Source organism: Callionymus lyra, chromosome 11 (assembly GCF_982586985.1).
Source record: "Callionymus lyra chromosome 11, fCalLyr1.hap1.1, whole genome shotgun sequence".
In the NCBI taxonomy this organism is placed as follows: domain Eukaryota; kingdom Metazoa; phylum Chordata; class Actinopteri; order Syngnathiformes; family Callionymidae; genus Callionymus; species Callionymus lyra.
Window position 1 is genome coordinate 19,333,406 of NC_141828.1, and position 22,998 is coordinate 19,356,403.

Sequence of the window (22,998 nt, forward strand, 5' to 3'; positions counted from 1 at the left end):
TGATAAAAATTCCCATTTAAAATTGTTTATAAACTCAACTATTTACTATGCAGAGGAAAAAGATCCAAGTATTGATTGTAGATTTAATATTTCCTGGTGCCGATAAATTACACTTTTAAAATATATTAAATCAATATAATTGGATGATAATAATTACAAAACAAATAATAAAAGTAGTGAGTAGAACATGAGTGAAATTTGGGGTGAACTGACACTTCAAGAAAATATTTATAACAAGATTTTATCCTAAATAAATATGCATCAAGAAACAAACATAATATTAATTCAGCTGCATTACATTAAACACATTTTTACCGATTTTCTTTTTTTTTATTGTAATAAAAACGCCTTATTATATATTCCTTTTTTTAAATTCCTGCTCCTCGGTGGTTCATTATATGATCCACTGACCATGTCCTGTGTCTTTATGACCCACTTACTATGTTTTACAGTTCCGTCCTTTATCACAGTCAAGTGGAGCAGCGCCGAGTTGTATAAGTTTTTAACACGTCTTCATTAGCAACTTTACTTTCCGCCGGCGAATTATGTCATCTTGCATCCGTGTCACTGGTGGCACGTTATTACACTCCTGTGCCGTATTTTAGCCCTGTTCAGCCAAGAAGTGTGTATTATGATTGCTCCTCTGATCCCTACCTCTCCTCCCCATCCTTCCTTATATCCCTCGCAGGAGCGCCGAGGCCCCCCTGAGCTGTGTGGTCAACGATAGCCCGGCAGAAATGAGCCCCGAGTTGCAGCGCTGCATTGAATGGCTCCAGGCGTACTTCAGTGAGCCGCAGACCACTGGGAGTCTCCAGCTCCCTTCCATTCACCACCCCGCCCTGCAAGGAGGTCTGTCATGGATAAATATTTGCAGAGCCATGACTGGGATCAGGCTTTCACTCTTAATTGTCAGTTACATCACTTACACTCTCTGGCTCACTGTGCTATAATGAAGTATTTTATGGCTGAGAGAGAGAGGGAGAGGGAGAGAAGTGAAGGAGTTGGGTCAGCGGAGGAGAGTGAAGAGAACACAGAGCTGTAACTTGGTTCAGTAATCTGTGGCAGCTCTTACCACGCGTGTTAGTCTTGGCAAGCCTTTCCATGATTCTTGGCACATTCTTTGAAACTGATCGAATTCCACTCTTGACATTTTCCCGACAGGAAGCTTTTTTTTTTTTTTTTCTTTTTTTTTCCCCCCTTTAATGAGAACATGTGAATGGTGGTAAATGTTGAATGAGCTTATTGTGAGCTTGACCACTCACCCCGGAGTGAGGAAAAATGAACGCTCCTCAAATATGGACAGGTTCACGAGGAACTCTCTCCCCTCGTCCTCGTCCTCCTCTTAGGAAACGATTCATCAGGCCTCTTTTGTCGTGGCAAAAGATCTCCAGAAAGCTACAGAAGAGAGAGAGAGGAAAATAACTTTAATATATGCGTTTAACAATCGCGCCTCTCTCTTCCACCGGCAATCAGTCCTTAGTTTCTCTGTAATTTCATGCAGATCTGCAGTGCTTGAGTGATGGCATTTTCAATGAGCAGGTACTCCGTCGAGACCCTGTATACAGCTACGAGTCCCACGCTCCCGCAAAGGCAATGCAGAAATACATCAGGACCAATTACGATATCAACTTTCAGTGTGATTCCCTTCGCCACCAAGTGCTTGTGTACCAGCCCCGGGCTCTTTCAAATCGCATCTCATCTGAAGTCTTTGGGGTTTTAATTAAATTTCAGGATAGATGGAATTCTTCATTAGTACCTGATCTGAATAGGTGATTGTGCTGCGTTCCACCTCTCTCCCTCGCCTGTTGTTTTGGGGCTCAGTAAATACAGGGTTTAGTCTTGGATTGCTCTCAGAAGAAGGAACCGCGGGGCCATGCCAGTTTAAAAATGTTAAATGTAGCCAACAAGAGTATTTGTCTTTTGAGGGATGAAATTGTTTTTCCTTTTTTTTTTTTTTTTTGCTCCACTGATTGTTGATCCACAAATATTAAGGATTTTCGGTTTATAAATACTCAATCTATGCACGCTGTGGCTTCCAGTGGAGGAAGAAAAAGAAGAAAAAAAAAACAAGTTTAATCAGGTCGTAACAATCCGTGACAAGCAACTTTTGTTTGCTCGGAGATCTTGTGGGAGAACCTGAACGCGACGAGCGCTCTCGCTACACTTGTCATGTAATATTGAGTTGTGACCTTCACTTGAAGTGTTGCCATGTTTATTTACACATTTCTGACAAAACAAGCCACTTTTCATATTAGCTGTCAGCGTACAACCCGATGTAACAGAGGTGACATGAAAGCAGATCTGAAGCGCACTTTTCCCATACACTCCTTGACTGATTGTCATAGGCGCGACATCACACGCGGGCCCGGCCGTCAGAGGTAAAGGAATGGTTGCTTTTTTTTTTTTTTTTGTTCACGCTCACGAGCACGGGCCGTGCACGCGTCTCAAAAAAAAAAAACATAGACACCACTGTGCCTCCTTTAAAAACGATGCATATTCTTATCTCATTAATTATACATCCATATGTAACAGACGAGCGGATCTTAGTCTCGGTAAGCGGCGCGGGGAATCTGCGAGGAAGGGGCCCCGGCCGAGGGGGGGGGGGGGGTGAGGAGGAGGAGGAGGAGGGCCCCCTCTTCAAAGCCCCAAATGACTATGTTCCTGCAGGAGCCTGAACCTCCCCCTGTGCACAGCGCAGGGCGAGATGAGACACTCACCAGGACTCGCCCCTGTGATGTGGAGAGGAATTAGGGAAATGAACGTTTTCAGAATATCGAATAATCAGAGAATCATCAGCACCCCGTCAGCCTTCAAAAGTATGGATCGCTCCAGACTCGAGAGACACTTTGACTGGGAGTCAAAGTCTTCCCTCCCATTAGAGACAAAGGATAATGAGGTAGCTGCGTTTTCCCCCACTATTGTCTTTTTTTTTATTCTCACCCGCACACGTGAGCGACTGTCACCTCCTAAATCTCACCTCCACCTTGTGGTACTCTGTTTTTATTTTCCTTAAATTGGTGCCGACCACGAAAACGATGGAGGGAATCAATCATCAAAGTCAATAACGTCATAATCACTAAATCTGTTCGATTTCACTCCCGCGGTCGCTCCGTCCCGACCTTCGCCCGCTCTCCCATTACGTCCCCCCTCTCACGGCAGGTAATGGACCTGTGACATAATTATGGGATGTCTGTAAACATGTAAGTGGTTCCCCTCAACTTTTATTTAAACAATTGACATCACGGCGCCCCATCTAAAGAGGGTCCTGACCCGCAGACACAGCGTATTAGGCTCTTTATGAAGTATGGGGCTGGGGGACTGCGCTCCAAACCACCGCCGGTCACCTCATGTGACCCGTGTGAAGTCTCTGTCAGTAACACTGATGAGGGCAAAGTTCTTTAACCCCTGGACCGGCAGATAACTGCACACTTGTTTTTTTGTTGTCCGGGACAGTTGATTTGGAATGAATGGAAAAACAATATATATTATAGGCCTTAAAGGAGCTCAGTGAGAGTTGTCGTTCTGCAAGGTTGTCCATTCATTTCCAGTTTTAGCTGTTTTGTCTTTGACAGAACTGTATTACATTTTAAATTAAATAAATAAATATATATTGGCTTTCAACTTTTTTTCACCATAGTTTTTTTTATGGTTTTATGATCCTAGAGATGACTGGGGACGAGAGGATACAGTTGATGCCAGCAGCTTTTAAAGATAATGTCTGAACATATTTTGGTTTCAAAACAAAGTACTCGGACGATACTACAAATATATCATGTTTATATAATTTATCGTGATATGTATGGTATCCCCAGATTCTTCTCAATACACACCCCTACTTTATACTTCTTACAAGCTTGTGGATCTTAGCTACCCATGACCTTGTTGGTCTTTTATTATATCAGCATTTTGAAGGTTACTGACCACTGCAGAAAAGAAAGCTGCAATTTAGGCCACATAATTTGGCCAAAAAGTACAAAATAAAATATGAATTATAGGTCTTTCAAGAAGCTTAGTGAGAGAAATCGTTCTACAAGGTTACAGATTTAATTTCCAGTTTAAGCTGTGTGTCCTTTCAGCCAAATATGTCTCATTTTATTATTACATTTTCCTTTTGTAATTCATTTCGATTAAAAAAAGAAGTATAAATAATTTCTGAAAAAAACAATTGAAACTCCTGTTTGTTTTTCTAGCTTTTAAATAAGCTATATTGTATTTTTGTTGTCACTTGATGGTCCTCATAACTCGTATATTCATATTTTTACATGGAGTATCGTAAAGGTGATTTTTTTTTTTTTTTTTACGTCAGACTTTTTACTTGTTTCTTTTGTAACATCTTTTTAACTGACGTACTATAATATTGAGCGACTCGTTGTTTGTCATCAATGTTTGCATTTTTTGGAAAAATCAATGACGGAGTGATGCGAAACACAATGCAGTCAAACTCTGCGAATTAAAAGGCGGAATAAAAGATTCCTGGGGTGTATCTTATCTCCTCATAACATAGCGTGTCTGCATAAGAGCCCGTCATCTCGTTGACAGCATGATTATTACCTGAAAAATTATTAAACAGTACCTACGGGCCTTGTTGAAGACAAAGAACTCACATGGGTGCGCATCAATCAAATGTATCCCCTTTAGGTTTTACACTTATTCCCCCCAGTTTAGGCAAATTGCCTTGTTCGCGTGGCTTTGTGTAGCGGAGAGTGACTATAAGGTAGCGGAGGAGCCTGGGGAGCAAAGGATGTTCACTCTGTAGAAGTGAGACAGGGGTGTGACATGTTTTCACACAATGCCAATTTAGAGGGAATTCACACAGATCACTTGTCATGTGCTCTCTTAGACCATATAAATGAGAGAGAATGGGAGATCACTAATTGAATTTTCATGACCGAGTACATGTATGTACCAGAAGAATCTCACCCCCCCTTTGTGATAACGAGACTATTGTTCGTCGTGAAAAGTGTTGTTCATTCGCCTACAAAGCCTTCCGTGCATCAATGTCTGAAGGTTTTTCCGAAATCGCCTGGAACACTTTATCAATCGGGGACAAGACAAACATGGCTCTCCAGTCACCGGCTGCTAATCCCGGAGAAAGAGGGAAAAAAAAGGAAAGATAATGCAAGTGAAGCACTAAAGTGCTAATGAAATCAAAGCTGTTAATGTGGTTGGTTAAGCTGTGCATGATTTGAAGAATTCCGCCATTTAAGCGAAGATGATATAATGAATCTACTCTGAATAGAAAGCAATTAAAAGGACAAATTGGTCTGATTAACCTCAAAGTCATCCCACTGCCACAAATGGTATGCAACATTCAAATTATTATTATTAAAAATCTGGAGCAGATTTGCAGTCTTTTTGGCCTCTCTTAATCCCTTTAAATGAAGGAGCCAACTTTTTTAATTTTAGCTGTGACCTTTCTAAGCATAACCTAGATTTTTCTGCCACAGAAATAATTTCTCACATCATCCTCTAGCATGTTATTAGCCGCTGTAAGGTCAAACTGGTCCAGCGTCGTACAAGCTCTGTTTCGTTCTGCAGGAGAAGAACTACTTACGTGTTACATGTTTACACGCCAATAATGTCAGATAAATGATGTTGCTCGCTGATGTGGAAGACTGAAACATTATGACCACCTAGGGAGGAATGTGTTGGCCACTGTTTGGTTGAGAAAAACTGCAGCTTCCTTGTCTGCAGTGGTCAGTACCTTTTCAAAATGTTGACAGGATAAAAGACCAACAAGGTCATGGGTGACTAAGACCCATGACCTTGTATGGAGTTAATGGTGTGTATAGGCAAGAATCTAGCGATATGATACGTATCATAATATATGGACAACGATATAAAATGTTGTGATGTATTGCAATACTGTAGGAACAAGGATATATTTGAAGTATTGTCCGAGTGCTTGTCTCTAGTGTTTTAGAATTAACCAGACCACATGACTCTTGATGAAGTAATAACTACTTTTATTTGTTTTGAAACCAAAATATGTCCAAACATTAAAAGAGTCAACAGTATCCTCTTGTCCTCAGTCATCTCCAGGATCTTGGAGGATTTCATTGTTACTCATCTGGGTAGGATATAATGACTGCCGCCTTCTAGTGGCCTAAAGTTTGATTAAAAAAAATACAAATACTGTTCATGTTTGCATTTTTTGAAAATAAAAGAAAGAATAAACGTATTTGTTTATTTTAAACACACTTTAATGAAGTGTAAACCATAAAAAAAACTATGGTAAAAATGAAATTTCATTAGAAAGATAAAAAAAATTGTAATACAGTCAAGACATTACGATGTATTGCCGTATCACCCCTAGTATAGATCTAGTCCAAAGAAGAAAGAACAGACTTATTGTCCTCTATAAATAACTTATTCTTGTTTTTAATTTTTTTGATGTACTAAACGTTTTTGTTACATTTAGAAACGATTCATGCTAATGGTTGTATTTTAATAGTAAACATCTAAATTAAATGAATAACTATTTTGTGTCTTTGGTTTGTTCCTCAGACTCGTTCACCAGCCGAGTCCTCCTGCTTCTTCTGAGGGACGTCAAGTTCGGGGAGACGGTCTCCTACAAGCGTCTCGCTGAAATGGCGGGAAACCCCAAAGCGGTGCGAGCGGTGGGAGGGGCCATGAGGAGAAACCCAGTGAGTGTGAATGACAGTGATTGACAGACCTCTCTCTAACTGACTTTAATTTAGTCATGCGGGGATGGATTTTTTTCCTCTTACATTAGCAATTAACGGAGGCTCTGGCAGACTGATGCTGCCTTCATAAGGAATTCTGACAGGTATTAAATGACTTGACATCACTTTAACTGATAGATATTCAGCCCTGATGATTTCTGAATTAATCAGCTATTTAATCAGTTGTTGTCGTTTTCAAGTCCTTTCAATCTGTGAGCACTTCAGTGATTATCAGTGTTTCGTCAAACATCTGCCAACGTTTTCTTGTAACCTTGTCCACATGTTGCGATAAATCAAACGATCATTTTGGTTCTTATGTAAAATTTAATTGTCTTAACATGGTGTAAATGATAACAACCAATCATATTAATGAATGAATAAGACAGAGTGCACAGTAAAAATCCATTTAAACTTATGAGAGTATTTAGTCTTCTGAACATTTTGAACCTATAATAAGTCTAGGTACTGGTGTCCACCTTAAGTAATAAAAAACTACTACCTTTAAATTTGACATTAGATACATATATACACTTATTTATTTATGTTATATCATGAATTTAGCCTTTATTTTTCCACAACGGTCCATTAATTAAATGTTATACAACAAATTGAAATATTTTAGTTATGGTTTGACTACCCAAGATAATAATAAAAAAACATGTTTATTAATTAAGCAGAAACTCTGGTGTATCATGTAAGCAAGTGTCTAAAAAAAAGGTAAAGAAAACATCTGTGTTGTTTTTTTGAGTACAATGTCATAGCGATTTAAACTTAAAAAACCTAATAAAATTCAAGAAAACACAATTTAAACTTTGTTAAACATCGATAATCTCTTGATATACAGATTAAAATCAACTCTTATGTGCTATTTCTCTTCGTATCTTCATATTTGTACAAACAATTGTACAATTTATTTGTACCACACTGTCTAATCTACAACAAAGTGAAGAAAAAATGCTGCTCTAATCATTTTTTCGTGACTTAATGAATAAAAATGGATCGCAAAAGATGGTGATTTCAGTAAATCATTCTTGTGTAAATGACCGTAGCGTATTAGCACACATTACATTGTATCTATCAAGTCCTACATCTTCTCTACGACTTCTTATTGTCGGGTATTATGTGCGTGTATTTGACTCAAGAAGAAGAAGTTTCAAATAAGTAAAAGCTATAGGTGATTCAGGTCATTCCAGGAGGCTTTAATCTGATGAAATATTTATTAGAGATTAGCAGCAGATATGATTGAATTATTGATTAGTGAGCTAACGTAGAAGATGTGCATCAGGTTCATATATATATATATATAAATATATATGTGTGTGTGTGCTGGAAGATAAACGAGTCCCAGTGAGAGAGGCAGAAAGTCAAAAATCTACCTACAGCAGCATTTTAAGCCCGCACCTTTTGTTCCTGCATTCTTTCGCCTTTGCTGCCGATGTTCTCTACAAATCTCTAATTCTTGCAGGAAAACCTGGGCTGCATCATTTTGCCTGGGAATCCACTGTGTACCAAGTGGAGGGCTAGAGGGCAAGTGGTTTGTCTCCTTTTGATCAAACCCTTTGATCAAAGCCCGTTTAGCTCTGCCCATGTAGTGCTGTGGGCACCACCGGTGTGCAGAGAAACTCGTACAGAAACGCAGCCTCTGAGATGTTTCTCTCACAGCGAAATAGCCGCTGTCCATCCTCGCATCGCTCAACTTTTCTTTTTTTTTCTTTCTCTTATTGTGGTAAAGAAGTGATTTCCAACCGAGAGTTACTGCAAATATTTAATATGCATTTCCCCGTGTACTTTAAATATTACATTAGCCAATGGCGTCGCTTGTGGACGGCGGCGCGGAACTCCCCGCCTCATGTTTTACACACATTGCCTCCCTTTTTCGTCGGGGAGTCTGGGAGCCTGAGCCCTCAGCTCCTGATACAGATCCAGAGTCAGATTGTCGGTGTCAATTACTTGTCAGTAGTGCTGCTCCACTCGGGCTTCAGCTGTGAAAAGCTCAGTGTGCTCAATCGATCCTCGCCTCTCTGTGGCACTTCTTCTACACCAGGATTTGAGTATTGATAAGCCTTGTGTAGTGCTCTTTTCCCCCCCCACAAGTGAAGAAGCAGATCCAAAGGCCTTGAGGGTACCCTGCTCTCCCTCCAAACCCGGGGAACAATATTGATCTGAATACTCGAGCAGTATTTCTCTGTCTGCAAGGTTAATCTGGGGCTCGGAAAGTTTTATTGCTGTTGATATGGGAGTGGGTTTAATGATGGATCTGAACTGAAACACGCCGCTCGTTCCCCCCTTTTTTTTCTTTTTTTTTTTTATCCACCGACGCTGAAGAGCTGCTATCTCTTCCATACGAGTCGAGGAAAAACGCGGGTGAAAAAAATGAGAACGATTAGAAAGATTTAATGGGAATAATTGGTGCGATTCACTTCAGCCGTCGCCGCTTGTCTTGTTGTGAATTTACAATGATGGAGGTGCTGTTTAATCCTTCTCCAGCCATTTAGTTTACAAAGAACCCGGGACCCCCCTGGCAGTCGTCTGCAACAAGAGTAAACGCTCCACCGACTTCCTCTTTTTAATGATCACAGGGTTATCAGATCTTAATGTTGACACCCTCTGCATTGAATATTCATCCTGCTGGTGTTTTTGCCCATTAATTTTTGATTGCGTCTTTGCTTTACACTTTTAAAAAACATTGATACCCAAAGACGGCGCCATCACCCCGAATGAGCACATGCACGGGATCAAACCAGACACTTTGTTTTCGCGCCGTGTTGCAACAATGAAAACGTGTAGATTCACATCGTGTAGTTACTTTAAAGTCGTCTGCGGGAGAAGCTGTCGTACATAATGCATATCTGAGGTGAACTGAGTTGTGCTTATAAAAGAAAACTGTTAACACCTTTTTATTTGTGTTTTGTCGGCTTTAGGTAACAGGTTAACCGTTGTTTTTCAAAGATTTCCACATTATTTTCGATTTTTTGACTCTTAAGTGTTCCCTTTTGTAGATAAAACAAGAAATGGAGGGAAAATAAAATGATTTTCTGTCACTTTATTACCCATTTTTGGAAAATGTTGAATATATGCCCCCAAATGAGGAGTACATAAAAATATCTAGTACTTTAATGAATATTGTGGATTTCGTTTAATTAAATTTGTGTCTCTTTATTCTATTATATTATCAATATTTTCATTTACAAATTAAATTAAACTCTTATGGGCTAAATGTATTTGTATCTTTATGTACAAAAACGTGCTGCGATAATCGTTATTTATGTGACTTTATAGTCACATAAAATAGGTATTAATGTATAGAAGTAGATGGAAAAAGAGGGTGTTTCAAAATGAATAGCTGTCACTTTATTAGCAATAGTTTCTTCTTTTTTTAAATTCAAAATGATGCAATAAGTAACATTTTTATTAACCTTTTGTAAGTGAACATATTAAGGTGCTTATGGAGAATAATACTGTTTAATAATTTAATAAAAGTTATGGTTCATTCAGAAAACAAGTGTTAAATCTTAATAGTATAGTAATAATTAAATAATAGTAATACAAAAAATTCAATTTTTATTTTTTATTTTCTTAATGTAATGTTCAATAATTAGACAGATTCTGGGTGAAATCGATACTATATTTATCACACGACCTTCCTTGCACATCAAGTTTAAAAGTTTTGGATTCATTTCTAACACATTGTCGCTGGAGGATGAGATCGGATGTTCAGAAGTCAAAGTTCTCCGTGTCGTTTCCATTTTAACCATACACTTCTGAGTCTTGTGTGTGCTGACCCAGATATATGTCTTATTACACAGTAGAACATATGATCCAGTCAAGTTTAATGACAAATTCTATAATTGTACTCCAAACGTTTCTTCATTGAAGCTTATGACGTAATAATTGATTTATCATTATTAATCAAATATCGTATAAGATCAAAAACGTCATTTTCTTTTGTTCGGGACAGTTAAAAATGTTTTTTTAATATTAAGGGAAAACTTTCATCCGCCTCTTATGCATTTTCAATTACATGATAAAAATGTTGTCAATAGTCACTGTTGCTCATAAAGAACAAACATTTAAAATATTGATGTAATAGAATTGAACTTTTAAAATCTCAAACTTGATCAAGACGTTTTTTTTCATCATATTATCATAACTATGACATTTGTTTTCATTCTTTTATATGTTTTTCAACTATTTCTCGTCTGAAGTTCGGTCTATAACTTTCCTATGTATTTCAAGAAAGTGCTTCTACTGTGTGCTGAGGCGTGTTAAAAAGCAAGAAATAAATGTACACGTTTTCAGGGTCCGGATTTGACATTTCCCATTGTTTGTTGTGCCAGATTCCTCTCATCATCCCCTGCCACCGAGTCATCACCAGCAGCGGTCAGAGCGGGTCGTACATGGGCGGCGATGGTGACCACCTCAAACAATGGCTGCTCACCCACGAGAGCCGGAGCGGAAAAAAAAAAAGGCTGAAGCATGACAGCGACTGTTCCCCACTCGGTACGCTCGCAAACACACACACAGTATAAAAAACTGAAGTGGAGCTCCTTGTAAATATTCAGTTTATCCTCCTGTTTTAAATGTAGAAAATCTAAGAATAGAGATGGTTGCATCGCTAATGCGATACAGAGTTGTTTGCGGAATTAGAATGTACAAAAATAACTTAAACCGAGAACAGTAGGAATTACAAACATATGCTCCCCTGGGCCACTGTTGCATTTGCCAGATAGTGCTGGAATGGTTTTTCTAAAGAGTTATTATTCCCTTAAAAATATGTCTCTCGCATTGTTGTTGTTGTTGTTTTTATTTTTTTTTTTTGTATCCAGAGCAGAATTAGTCTTTGTACCTCTCGTTGTTTTTTTTTAATTCCCTGCCAAGTGGTTGCTTTGTTCGACATCCAGTGATAAAGGCTCTGAATTTTTACCGCTACAAAGCTTTGTAGTCAAGCATTTGTTTTGTCTTCATTTAGATCTCATTGTCTGCTCATAACACACCTCCAAGCGAGGAGACGTACATATAGCGTACGATTACTCCATTTAAATAAGTGCGCGTCTCCGACTGTCAAACGGTTGCCTTTTCATCATTTTAATTGTGTGAAATTACACAATTGATTTGGTGTTGCGAAGGCTCAGCATTGATTATGCTATATGTCTCCTCTCATTGCTGCTGCTGCCTCTGCCGCCGCCGCTGCTGCTGCTGCTTCCTTTTATTCCTGAGGAGTGTGTTTTCCATTAGAGGGCAGTACAGAACGGGAAACTGGAATCAAAAAAAAATTTCAACCTTGAATCCATCCTGCACATTAATCTCCAACTTAATTGTTTGTATGTTGTTTTTATTTTCAATGCGGCCCGCTTTTGAAATCCCTCTGGGAAGAATTATTTTATCTTAGAAATACCATATGGAGCAGGGCGGCGGTGATTGTGAGTGCTTAGAAAACATCATCTGCTTTGACTGATTATTAATATTTCCTGAGATTTACTGGGAAAAACAAGTCCACTTTTTTTTTTTTCCTCATTTTCCTTCCTAAGACCCCCCCACCCCCTCTTTCTCTCCTGCAATTCCAGAGTGACCCTGACATCCCCAAAGTTATTCCTCATCCGAACGTCCCAGGTAGCCTAACAATGAAACCTCCCAAAATAACCCCTGGTTCTAACCTTTGCAGAACCAATTCAAGCCCCCACCCCCTCCTCTGAATACGTTTGAACTTTGCTGCATTTTTTTTTTTGAATTCCACATCCGATCGGGCTCCGCACGCCTGTCTCGCTGAGCTGCTGGACTCACTTAGTCTGACATCGGAGCGCCGTGGTAGCGTGGATGTTGAGGCAGCAGACAGGCAGATGAAGAATGAGACTCAGTCTGTGGTTTCACAGAGGGCTAATGATGCCTGTGGTGACTACAGGCTACAGTCGGCCCCCTAACGAAGGGAGCTGTGACACAGCCACAAGGGGTCCCATTTAAGCCGGGGCGCACTCTGAAGTGCACTGTAAGCACCCTCCGTTTTTTTTTTTTTTTTCTTGCTCGTGGCTAAGTAAATTCTATGGAGTTTAGCAGCCAGAGATGCTGCTGCTGCGAGAGGTTGTTGGAAAACAAGTCCAGCATCAAAGACAGTAACTGGGGCGTCTGATAACTTTTTTAATAACTAGTCAATCTCACCTTTTGTTTTTAACTAGTTCCTCGTCACAATATCATCTGCTTCAAGATCTGATGCTCAGCTTCTTGTCTGTACTTTTATCCTAGCAGAAGTGTCTGGACCTTCTTAAAGTACATGAAGTCATAGCAACACCTTAGGACGGACATCACAACTATATTTTCTAATCTTAACTTTGAGGAAATCTTTAGATTCTGAAAACAAAAAAACAAAAATGAACACACTCAAATTCAAACATGGTAACCTTTAATTTTTATGATCATTACGTTTAGATTTCTCATTGAGTTTGTAGGTCTAGTGAAGTTTTTACTATTAGTATTAACAATTTGTAGTGAGAAGAAGACGTGAGATTCATTTTATCGAGTAAATTACACGAAAAATGTAACTATAATTTTACAGTTATAGATTATAAATGTCCTTATCAAGTTAAAAAATAAATAAATGAATGACTTTCTGGATGTTTTAGAATTTCAAGTTTTGGTCAAGACAGTTACTATTCAACAGAAGATAAAGAACGTCTTTTTAGTTAAAAGTTACACTTTTTGTGAAGTTTCTTTTCTTTAACATTCGACAACATTTTTTTTTTTACTGGAAATATTTGATTATTATTTCATTAAATATTTGAAGTATTTGACTCTTTTTTTTCATTGTATGACTTCCTAAAATATATAATGTGTATATGAATATATAAAAGGATTTGTCACTGCATATGATTTAAAAATATAAAGTAAAACATATAGTAGAATTTATATATTTACTTTACTTTGGATATCAGTGTTATGCACTTATCTATTACGATTGTATTTTATTAGCATTAAAAGTTAGTTTTCAATAAAAAGAACAGATTATAAATTGTCTAGTTCCACTTTTAATGTCCTCAAAAGATAAATAAAATCATGTTTGCCTCTCTCTAGTCTTCACTAGTAATTCATAGTGAATTGAAATATTTGTGCATTTAAAGCCTTCAATAAGTTGCAAAACAAAAGTTCGATTTTATTAGAAACGTTACAAAATACAAGTTAAATAATTCCCGGCAAGTTTTCCTGTCTGAAGTTTCTCTTCCTCCACATTTACATGAATGATACGCAGGGAGGAGTATCGACGCTGAGTATTTTGAGGTCGTGCATTCATCATCTTTGCCACTTGTGTATCACGCTCGCTAAGATATAAACAGAATTATATTAAAAGAAGCTAAGACGATCTCATCATCCACACTGTTAATCTCTGTGAAACCTTTAATTTTGGACTAATAACTGCCCCCATTTTCCAGTTCAAGAGTGCGTGAGCGTGTGTGTGTGTGTGTGTTGGTGTGTGAGCATGTGGCCATGTGTGTGTTGGTGTGTTCACATGTGTATGTCCATATGTGTGTGGGTGAAGTGGATGATATTGAGTCTGACTTCATAAATCACCCAGACACTGATAAACTCCCCATGCACCCACACACCGCTAATGGGCAACCCTTAAGGAGTGTGAGTGTCTCGTGCGGCGTTTGATTCAACATTTATTAACCCCTCACACACACACACACACACTCTAGACGACACACACTCATTTGAGCAGCAGAAAAAGGATATACTTTGGTGGCTTTACTCGTGTCGTACCTTCGACCTAATGGTGTTGTTTTAATCAAAGCAAGAACGACTTAAAAAACTTCCCCCCATCGTCCACTCTTGTTTACTCATAACCCTCTACATTAATTTCTCGCTTCTCATCAATCTCGTTTATCGCATCAAAAAGTCGTTTTTTTTCACGAGAACTTCCGTCGAGAGCAGGGACGACGCCGAGGTCAATTCTTGAGCCACATCGGTAACGGGGTTTAAATCAACAGTAATATTCCAACACTAACCAGATTAACATGAAACTCATTATTAGTCCCTCGCTGTGAAATTCCAATTGTTTCACTCGTTTATTTGTTTCAAACTCACACGTACACACTCCCACACACACACACACACACACACAGGAACAATATCCTGCAATTAGAGTGCGTCGCCCCATGCGGTTTTGGGTTCAGCGCTCCACTCAAGGGCACCTTGGCAGTGCCCAGGAGGTGAACTGGCACCTCTCCAGCTACCAGTCCACAATCCAAGTTATGGTTCATGCAGAACACAAAGTTACAAAGGATTAAGTTCAATAGGAAATGGGGTCACACTTGGAAGTGGGCACAAAGACATGATGTATCTTGATTTGATTGTTTGGTAATAAATGTCATTTTTCTTTCATTGTCATTGTAGGAACAAAATACAGTTTTGCCAAATATTATAGATATCACGTTATGCTTATCACATTCATTTGTTATTTCAGGATTGTAAATATTATTTTCTCTAACTAAGAGAATATCTAACTCAATTTCTCAGCTGTTACATTTCTCTCATAATATTATTTAATACTCTTTTGTAATATAAAAGTGAATTTTTTTTTTTACTGAGAATATAATTGTACTTTTATACGTGTATTTTATTTTGTATATTCCTTGATAACTAGAAAAGTAATTAATTCCAGTTTTTCACAAGAAAATCCAGATAAATACCATGAATAGATATTCTTATTTCTTCACATTTATTAACTTAAACTTGTTTTTTTCACCCTTTGTTCATTTTTGGTTGTTTAAAATGTAGCAGTTTAATGGTTATTTAACAGCAATATTAAATTTAAATGTGACATGTTTGACCAATTAATTGTTCTTTAAAGTTTCTATGTATTTCATACAATTGTAAAAAAAAAATTAACACATTTTCCTCATATTTCTATTGTTGAATTATTCATCACAAAAGTGTCTAGAATTCTCGAAAATAAAATATATTAAGATTTGACAAAGATTTTTCTATAGCCAATGTTTTAAAAAAGAAAACAAACTTTACCGAAGGCTCTTATGCAGCATTGGCTTCATCCAGAGGATGTACATTGTATCAAAATAAATTCTCCAAAACAAAGTAATTTCTTAAATAACTATATTTAGAATGTTGATTTTAAAGTGCTCACTTAGTGCTGTCTGAGTTAGGAGAATTTAAATGACTTTAAAAGTTATTTTCATAAATACACACAAATGTAGCAGCTTTTTGTTGAATTCAGTTGGAACTGGATGAACCAGCTGTTCTTCTTCTTAAGTCAGGCCCATGTATGTGTCAAATCTAGTCCAGGTTCTCGGAAAATAACTTAAAATGACTGCTGTAAAAATAATCAGTATAGACTATTGAGTCAGTTTCATATTACTAAAGATGATTCTTGAGAATTCTGATGAAGCTCATATTAATGGAAAGGTTCATGTTGGATTAGTAAGAAGGTTGTAAGGTCGTAAACCAGTTGTTTTTTAAATTGAATTACATGATTAAACCAGAATATTTGGTGCTAACATGTAATCCTTCTTTAATAGAATCAAAGGCTACAGTTTCAATCTTGTCTACTGAAGTTGTCTGAAAGTTTTTGACAGCTCAGCCCCGGTCGGTATAAATGGAAGGAGTAGCCCTCGTACCATTGCAACATCGACTCAGACGGGTAGACACGGCGGTAGATAGACTCTTGCACTATCAGGTTTCCTCCCCCTCTGTCTGTCTGCCGGGACAGGCGGTTCTCCGAGGCCCTGACAGCCAGGCACCACACAGCCAGCCACAACAGCTGCCACAGCAGCATCTAATACCAGCACAGGCCGCGCCACGCCGCCACTACAAAGAGAAACTTCATCCCAAACATCGCCTACTTTGATGCTTTTGTAATGATCTTTGTGTTTTGAGAGCGAAAGCCGAGGATGGAGGATTGTTATGGTGTCTTTTTGTTCCTTCAGAACAAAGGGACCCGTCCCCCCCCCAACGCACACACACACACACCCGCTCTCCTCACAAGTTTACATTGGTGATGAAGTTGAATTAATAAAATTGACTTTCCGCAGTGAAGCCACAATGATTGTGTGGTGGGTGAAGATACGACTTTCTCTACAGTCAGAGGAAAAAGTCACACTTTCTTTCGAAATATTACTTAAAATATGAGCTTAACAGATTACGATGCAAATGTTTTTTTTAAATGTTAAAACAACGGTTATATCTCTGTAGATGTATAATGATACTTGACTCTGCTTGCCTGTGGTTGGACGCTACTGTATTTTTTAACCCTTGTGTTATCTCAGGGTCAAGGTGACCCAGACGCCAGAAAACAAATGTGTTGTGACCTCCCTGGCTTGCAGAAATACATAGTGGCTGAGGTCATTCACCTTGACCCAGAGACAAAACAAGGTATATCCAAAACCTATTTGTTTTTAGGCCTTCCGGTCACCTTGACCTGGGGGGGCACGACAACACAAGAGATACCCCGAAGACATTTGTTTTCAGGCCTTTCAGGTCACCTTGACCCAGAGACAACACAACAGATACCCCGGACACATTTGTTTTCAGGCCTTTGGGTAACCTTGACCAAAAAACAACACAAGGGATACCCTTGACACATTTGTTTTCAGGCCTTTCAGGTCACCTTGACCAAAAAACAACACAAGGGATACCCTTGACACATTTGTTTTCAGGCCTTCGGGTCACCTTGACCCAGAGATAACACAAGGGATACCCGAAACACATTTGTTTTCAGGCCTTCAGGTCACCTTGACCCAGAGACGACACAAGGGATACCCAAAACACATTTGTTTTCAGGCTTCGGGTCACCTTGACCCAAATACAACGCGAGAGATACCCCAAACACATTTTTTTTCTGGCCGTCGGGTCACCTTGACCCAAGTCAACACAAGGGATACCTCGTACACATTTGTTTTCTAGCCGTCGGGTCACATTGACCCAGGGACAACACAAGAGATACCTCAAACATATTTGTTTTCAGGCCTTCAGGTCACCTTGACCAAGAGACAACACAAAGGATACCCCAAACATATTTGTTTTTTAGGCCTTCGGGTCACCTTGACCCAAATACAACGCGAGAGATACCCCAAACATATTTGTTTTTTAGGCCTGCGGGTCACCTTGACCCAGAGACAACAACAAAGATACCTCGAACACATTTGTTTTCTGGCCGTCGGGTCACCTTGACCCAAAGACAACACAAGGGATATCTCGAACACATTTGTTTTCTGGCGGTTGGGTCACCTTGACCCAGAGACAACACAAGGGTTAAAAATCAATGGGTGCTTCCTGTTGGATCGTGTGAAGTATATTCTTGTCTCAAAGATCACTTTTCAACCTGTTTTTCTTGCCGTCACAAACTTAATAATGTGTTCTTAAATATGGGTTTAGTCTTTGAAATATATATAATGTATAAATAATTGTACCCAATTTCATATCCACCTTTTTTAACCAATATAATGTAAATCCTTGATCTGACAAGACAGAGTAAAATATTTGGACTCATTTTGCTTCAACACACATATGCATTGACCTTTCAAGTTGAGGTCACAGTTAGCTTGGAGTCGTATTATTATTTAAAGTTTTTGAACTCATTGTGAAGACAAATAGAAAGTTAACTTTGTGTGAACGTGAAGTAGTCAGGATGAAATGTATGCTCAGATTTGTAGTTTGTTATTTTTGGATTGGAATGTTTGCTGGTTGTTGTTCTAACCGCTATAGTCAATAAGTTTCATATCTATTACAAGATATGTTTCCAGTAATTTAACTGTATTTGATTTAATTTACCAAAAATGTTGGCAAGAGAAAAACGCTAAGAACATGTGACCGGACACATAGTTTCAGCATGAGCTTCGAAAAGGTAACCTTGTGCGTCACTGTGACCCCCTGAACTCCGGGGGTCTCTTAATGCGAAGCGGCTGATGAGCAGCCGCACCATAACGTGAGAGAGAGTGACTTGAGCGGCTGTATCTTGTGCAGCGAAGGGCCTGTCAGTGCGGCCCGGGGAGAAAGAGCAGGTCTAGCCTTGGTCATGTTGACGGAGGGGCGGCACAACAGAGGCTCCGGGACCCTGTGGCACCAGTCTCCTCGGGTCCCACCAGACAGACTGGGAGCATCTGGGCTCTGTCAGCGCCTCTGGCCCCCGCAGACTCTCCCGATCTATATGACGACGGAGAGAGGAGTGGATTGGATCAGGGAGTGAGGGGAAAATATGAGCCAGATTCTTCCGTGGAACACTCTTTGCCAGTTTGCATGCGAGGTGTGTGTGTGTGTGTGTTGCCGCATTAAAGCCTGATAACAGGTCACAGTGATTAATTTTGTATGATGTAAGATGGAGGCTATTGATTAGACGCTAATGTTGGGAAAAAAGTCTCCTCTATAAATGGTCCAATTAAGCGGTAATTAAAAGTCTGCCGCTGAAAAAAATATGCAAAGTGTGTTCGCGGCGAAAAAAAAACCACACACATCGCGATGGATAAAGATTAGCGCGACAGATATCCGTCCAGCTAGTTTTTTGTTTTAATAAAAGCTAGGAAGTGATTTGATCAAGTCGATATATCTTCCAAGAGCTGCCACATGGAAACTGATACATGCCAAGTCTAATTAATCCATACACTGAATTAGGAATATAAATTGTGGTCTCCATTTAACAAGGTCAGTTTTAACTTCTCCTTTTACAGTTTAGTTAACAGTGAAGGGGGGGGGGGGGGGGAGAGAGGCTCCTATCAATGCGCCCGGGCTTATTATGATTGACGATTGATGATTAAGTCCTCCAGCTGACACACACCACCAAAGCCGGTGAGTTGGAATTGGATGTGACACGTACACAGTTCTGCGTGTTAGGTAATTCGTTGACGAGGGGCCAAATTCATTTATGGAACAGCGGTATTGGCAGCCGTGGACACTCTCTGCAAAAACAACGATAATCACAGAGGTTTGGCGCGCCGTGACAAGGACTCTTCGGGGGAAAGGCCTCTCTCGCTGGCTGGCCCGGGGTTTGGCGGTTCTTGTCTTAAGATGGAGGGAAACACGCGCCCCGGCTGGATGTGGAATTAAGAGACTCGGAGGTTTTCGGACCCGAGGAGCTGATGACATTCTTAGGTTAGTGTGTCTCTCGACCTTAGATCCAGCACGGCGTGTACCTATTGAACTTTATAGTTCGAGGAAATTATACCAAAGCCAACATTTTGAGCCAAAGATTCCGGACAGGAATGCAATAGAACCATTAAATCGTTCATACTCAACCTAGCAAATCGATTGGATGGTGACGCATCTACTGTTAATGATCTTCCGAATTAAACCACTGTTAACGTTGTTGCAGGAGACTAGTTAGGATCAGTATATTAACTTAATCCAATCTGACAGCATCATATTTCATGATTTTTCTATCCTTTTGAGTCTCTAGAGCAAATCACTGAATTATATTTATATATATTTTAAAAAGCTTGTTTCTTCTAAACAACTTTAATCCTCCTGATGTGGGAAATTGTAATAAAAATATCAATTTAATTCACTTTTAAATGCCAAACCATGACAAGGTTATCTCAAGCTACTTTGCAGTTTAAGTAAGACTATATAGGAGAAATGAAAAACGGATCCCAATGAATCAACAATAAGTAGTGGTGAGGAAAAACGTCCCTTTAAAAGGCAGAAACCTCAAGCAAAACCAGACTCGGGGGTGGACAGAGGGATGGAGGATAGAAGAAGGATGAGAAGAGAGGAGGGTGTAGTATATTTGAAGTTTGCAAAACAATATACAAGGACCTCTTTCTCTAAATGTGCTTAACGTTAGAAATGTTCCCTCATAATCCCTCCATCATTTCCCCTCTTTTTTTTCCCCCCCTTTATTCACATAACTTCCTCGTTTAAAAAGATTGACCACAACTGAACTCAGTTTGCCAGTCCAGTGGAGAGAACGTCTATCAACTGGTTATAGACTTTTTTAATTAGTTTTAAATGTTTGAGTTTTCAAAATCATCTCCGATAGTAAAATATTGATCAATTGTTTTATTCATATCGGAAAGAAGGTTTTTGAATGGCGACTAAATGATAAATGGTGCTTTCTGTTTCCTAAACCTTTACCTCAGATTCCATAAGTGATTTTTTTTTCCCCAAATAGACAAAAGGCTCTGATAAATTTTCTGTAATGAAACAAGAGGGGGACCCCGTCTCAAGCTATTTAATCTCTTTTCGCGTTTTCCATTTTTTCTGCTAATGAGCCTTATTGACAATCAAACAGAAGCTGTCATCCCCCAGGATGCAACACTCGCAGCCCATGCGTGTTTGTCATAGTGTCCTGGCAATCAGAGCCGCCTGCAAGACCAGGCTGGCAGTTAGTGGTTCTCACAGCAGCGCTGCCTGAAAATGGCACACTTCCTGTTGAGTTGCAGCTGCCACCTCTGCTACTTCCATTACTTTCTATAGCATGCAGATGTTGTATCAACATTCCCTGCCAAGGGGACTGCAATAACTGCGAGATTCATGCCATGTTTCAGAGGCACGTCAATTTCTCAAGTGGCACAATTAAAGAGGGAAATACTGTACCAGGTCTTTCACACACGCTGAAATCGGAAAAGGATTTTTTTTTTCTCTCTCTCTCTCTCTTTCTCTACCTCTGTTTCATAAGGGTGCAGAAATCCACCACATTTTTACTGCCCTTTTCCTGAGTGGAGCTGTTCTGTGAGTCTTTGTGCGGCAGACCTGTCGTGACCCACAGCGGATATGGAAATGGGGCTAAGGTTTTATGGGCCAAACGGATTGGACACAGTCAAGCTCAGGGGGCATGAATATTGGATGTTATTTCTGCTCCCTTTTTATGTAATCCATTGCCAATACATTATTAATAGATGATATCATATCCAGAACTACTGGACAAAGCACTATAGAAAGGGTTCTATGAAAGGAGCTCTATGTGGTGGAGCCTGGCAGAAAAAAAAAAAAAGTTTAAGCGATATTATTTTATCACCGTAGCCCGACACCATCTGACCAGCCAGTATTTACGGTGTCTTTTTTTCGGGGCTAAGAAATCGTTGTAATAAAAGTGAGCGCTGGTTAATACTGTACTTTAACCTCTGTGAAATCTTGCAGTCGCCGGTTTGAAATTCACTGAAACATTGATGAAGTATCAAATGACACCCAAATACAAGTTTAATGGATCTGGAAGCAGTGGGATACTTTGCTCATCCTTTCTCCACTGCGAGTGAAGTGGAAATCTTAGCGAGGATCTGGAGTAGTCTTCCCCTCAAAGCTCACTCCCCGACTTACAATAGCAGGGGAGCAGGGGATTATCTGATGTACCGAATCACAGACAGGAGGCTCAGCTAATGCTCCTGGTCCGTAGAGGGCGCCCCGCGTTAAAACAAAAGGGTGACAGCAATAAAAAAAAGAAAGAAAGAAAGAATTGAAAATGACTCCGTTTCTGAATGTTCCAGTTTGAGATATGAAGACAGTCAGTATTATGTATGAGTGAAAACTCTTTTTGTTTTGGTTTCCCCTGCTGTGAGACAGAAAAGACATCCTTCCACCTTTTTCCACCCTTTTTTTTTACTTCCCTCACTCGCTTCGCAAAAAAATGGCTTGAGAAGAACATTCTTTTATTGTACAGTAATGTTCATTCGTGGATATCAAAATATCTCAATGTGGACCACTGGAAACAAATGTGTTTGTGGTATCCCTTGTGTTGTCTCTGGGTCAAGGTGAATGACCTGCACCACTGCATGTGTATTTATGGAAGCCACAGAGGTCGTTCTCCTTTATGAAGAAAGAACACAAAGGATACCTCAAACACATTGTTTTTCGGGCCACCGGGTCACCTTGACCCAGAGATAACACTAGGGTTAGGGTTGTATTTTTGTGCAAAAGTGTGCAAAAAAATAAAATCAAAGTCTTATATTGAATAAATGACAAATAAATTAATACAGACTGTCCATCACTTCTTTTGTGTGTTAATCATGAATATTGTTCAATTAAAATGAATGTATTTTATTTTTTAATAATGTTTTATAATTTATCTATATGCCATTTCATGGTAACATCTCTTATTTTATTGAAATGTACTTTCTTATTTCATCAATCTCTTTTTATTTCATGTTTATAGTCTGTAATGCCACCACAACAAATCCCAGAGTTGTTTACAACACGGGCAATAAAAGTTTTCTGATTCTTATACTTTACGGAGTCGTTTCGCTGCCAGAATACTGAATGAATTTTCTCATTGTCGCGTCTCACATTTCGGATAGTTGTGTGTTCAATATAATTTTAGGTTAAAAAGGAAAAGTCTGTCGTACACGAAAAGTGACCTGCGATATTGACTAGTGATAACTTTATA

General features: G+C 39.2%; 1 protein-coding gene across 3 annotated transcripts in view; it reads left to right on the top strand.

Annotated features, from left to right (window-relative positions):
- Positions 1–22,998, top strand: part of LOC148069546 (methylated-DNA--protein-cysteine methyltransferase-like) — an 89,418-nt gene that overhangs the window by 17,489 nt on the left and 48,931 nt on the right. For all 3 annotated transcript variants that reach the window (XM_087802223.1, XM_087802224.1, XM_087802225.1), the window contains exons 3-5: positions 689–849; positions 6,508–6,647; positions 11,024–11,186. In XM_087802223.1, coding sequence (XP_087658349.1) covers positions 689–849; positions 6,508–6,647; positions 11,024–11,186 — 464 coding nt within the window. The remainder of the gene's footprint in view (positions 1–688; positions 850–6,507; positions 6,648–11,023; positions 11,187–22,998) is intronic.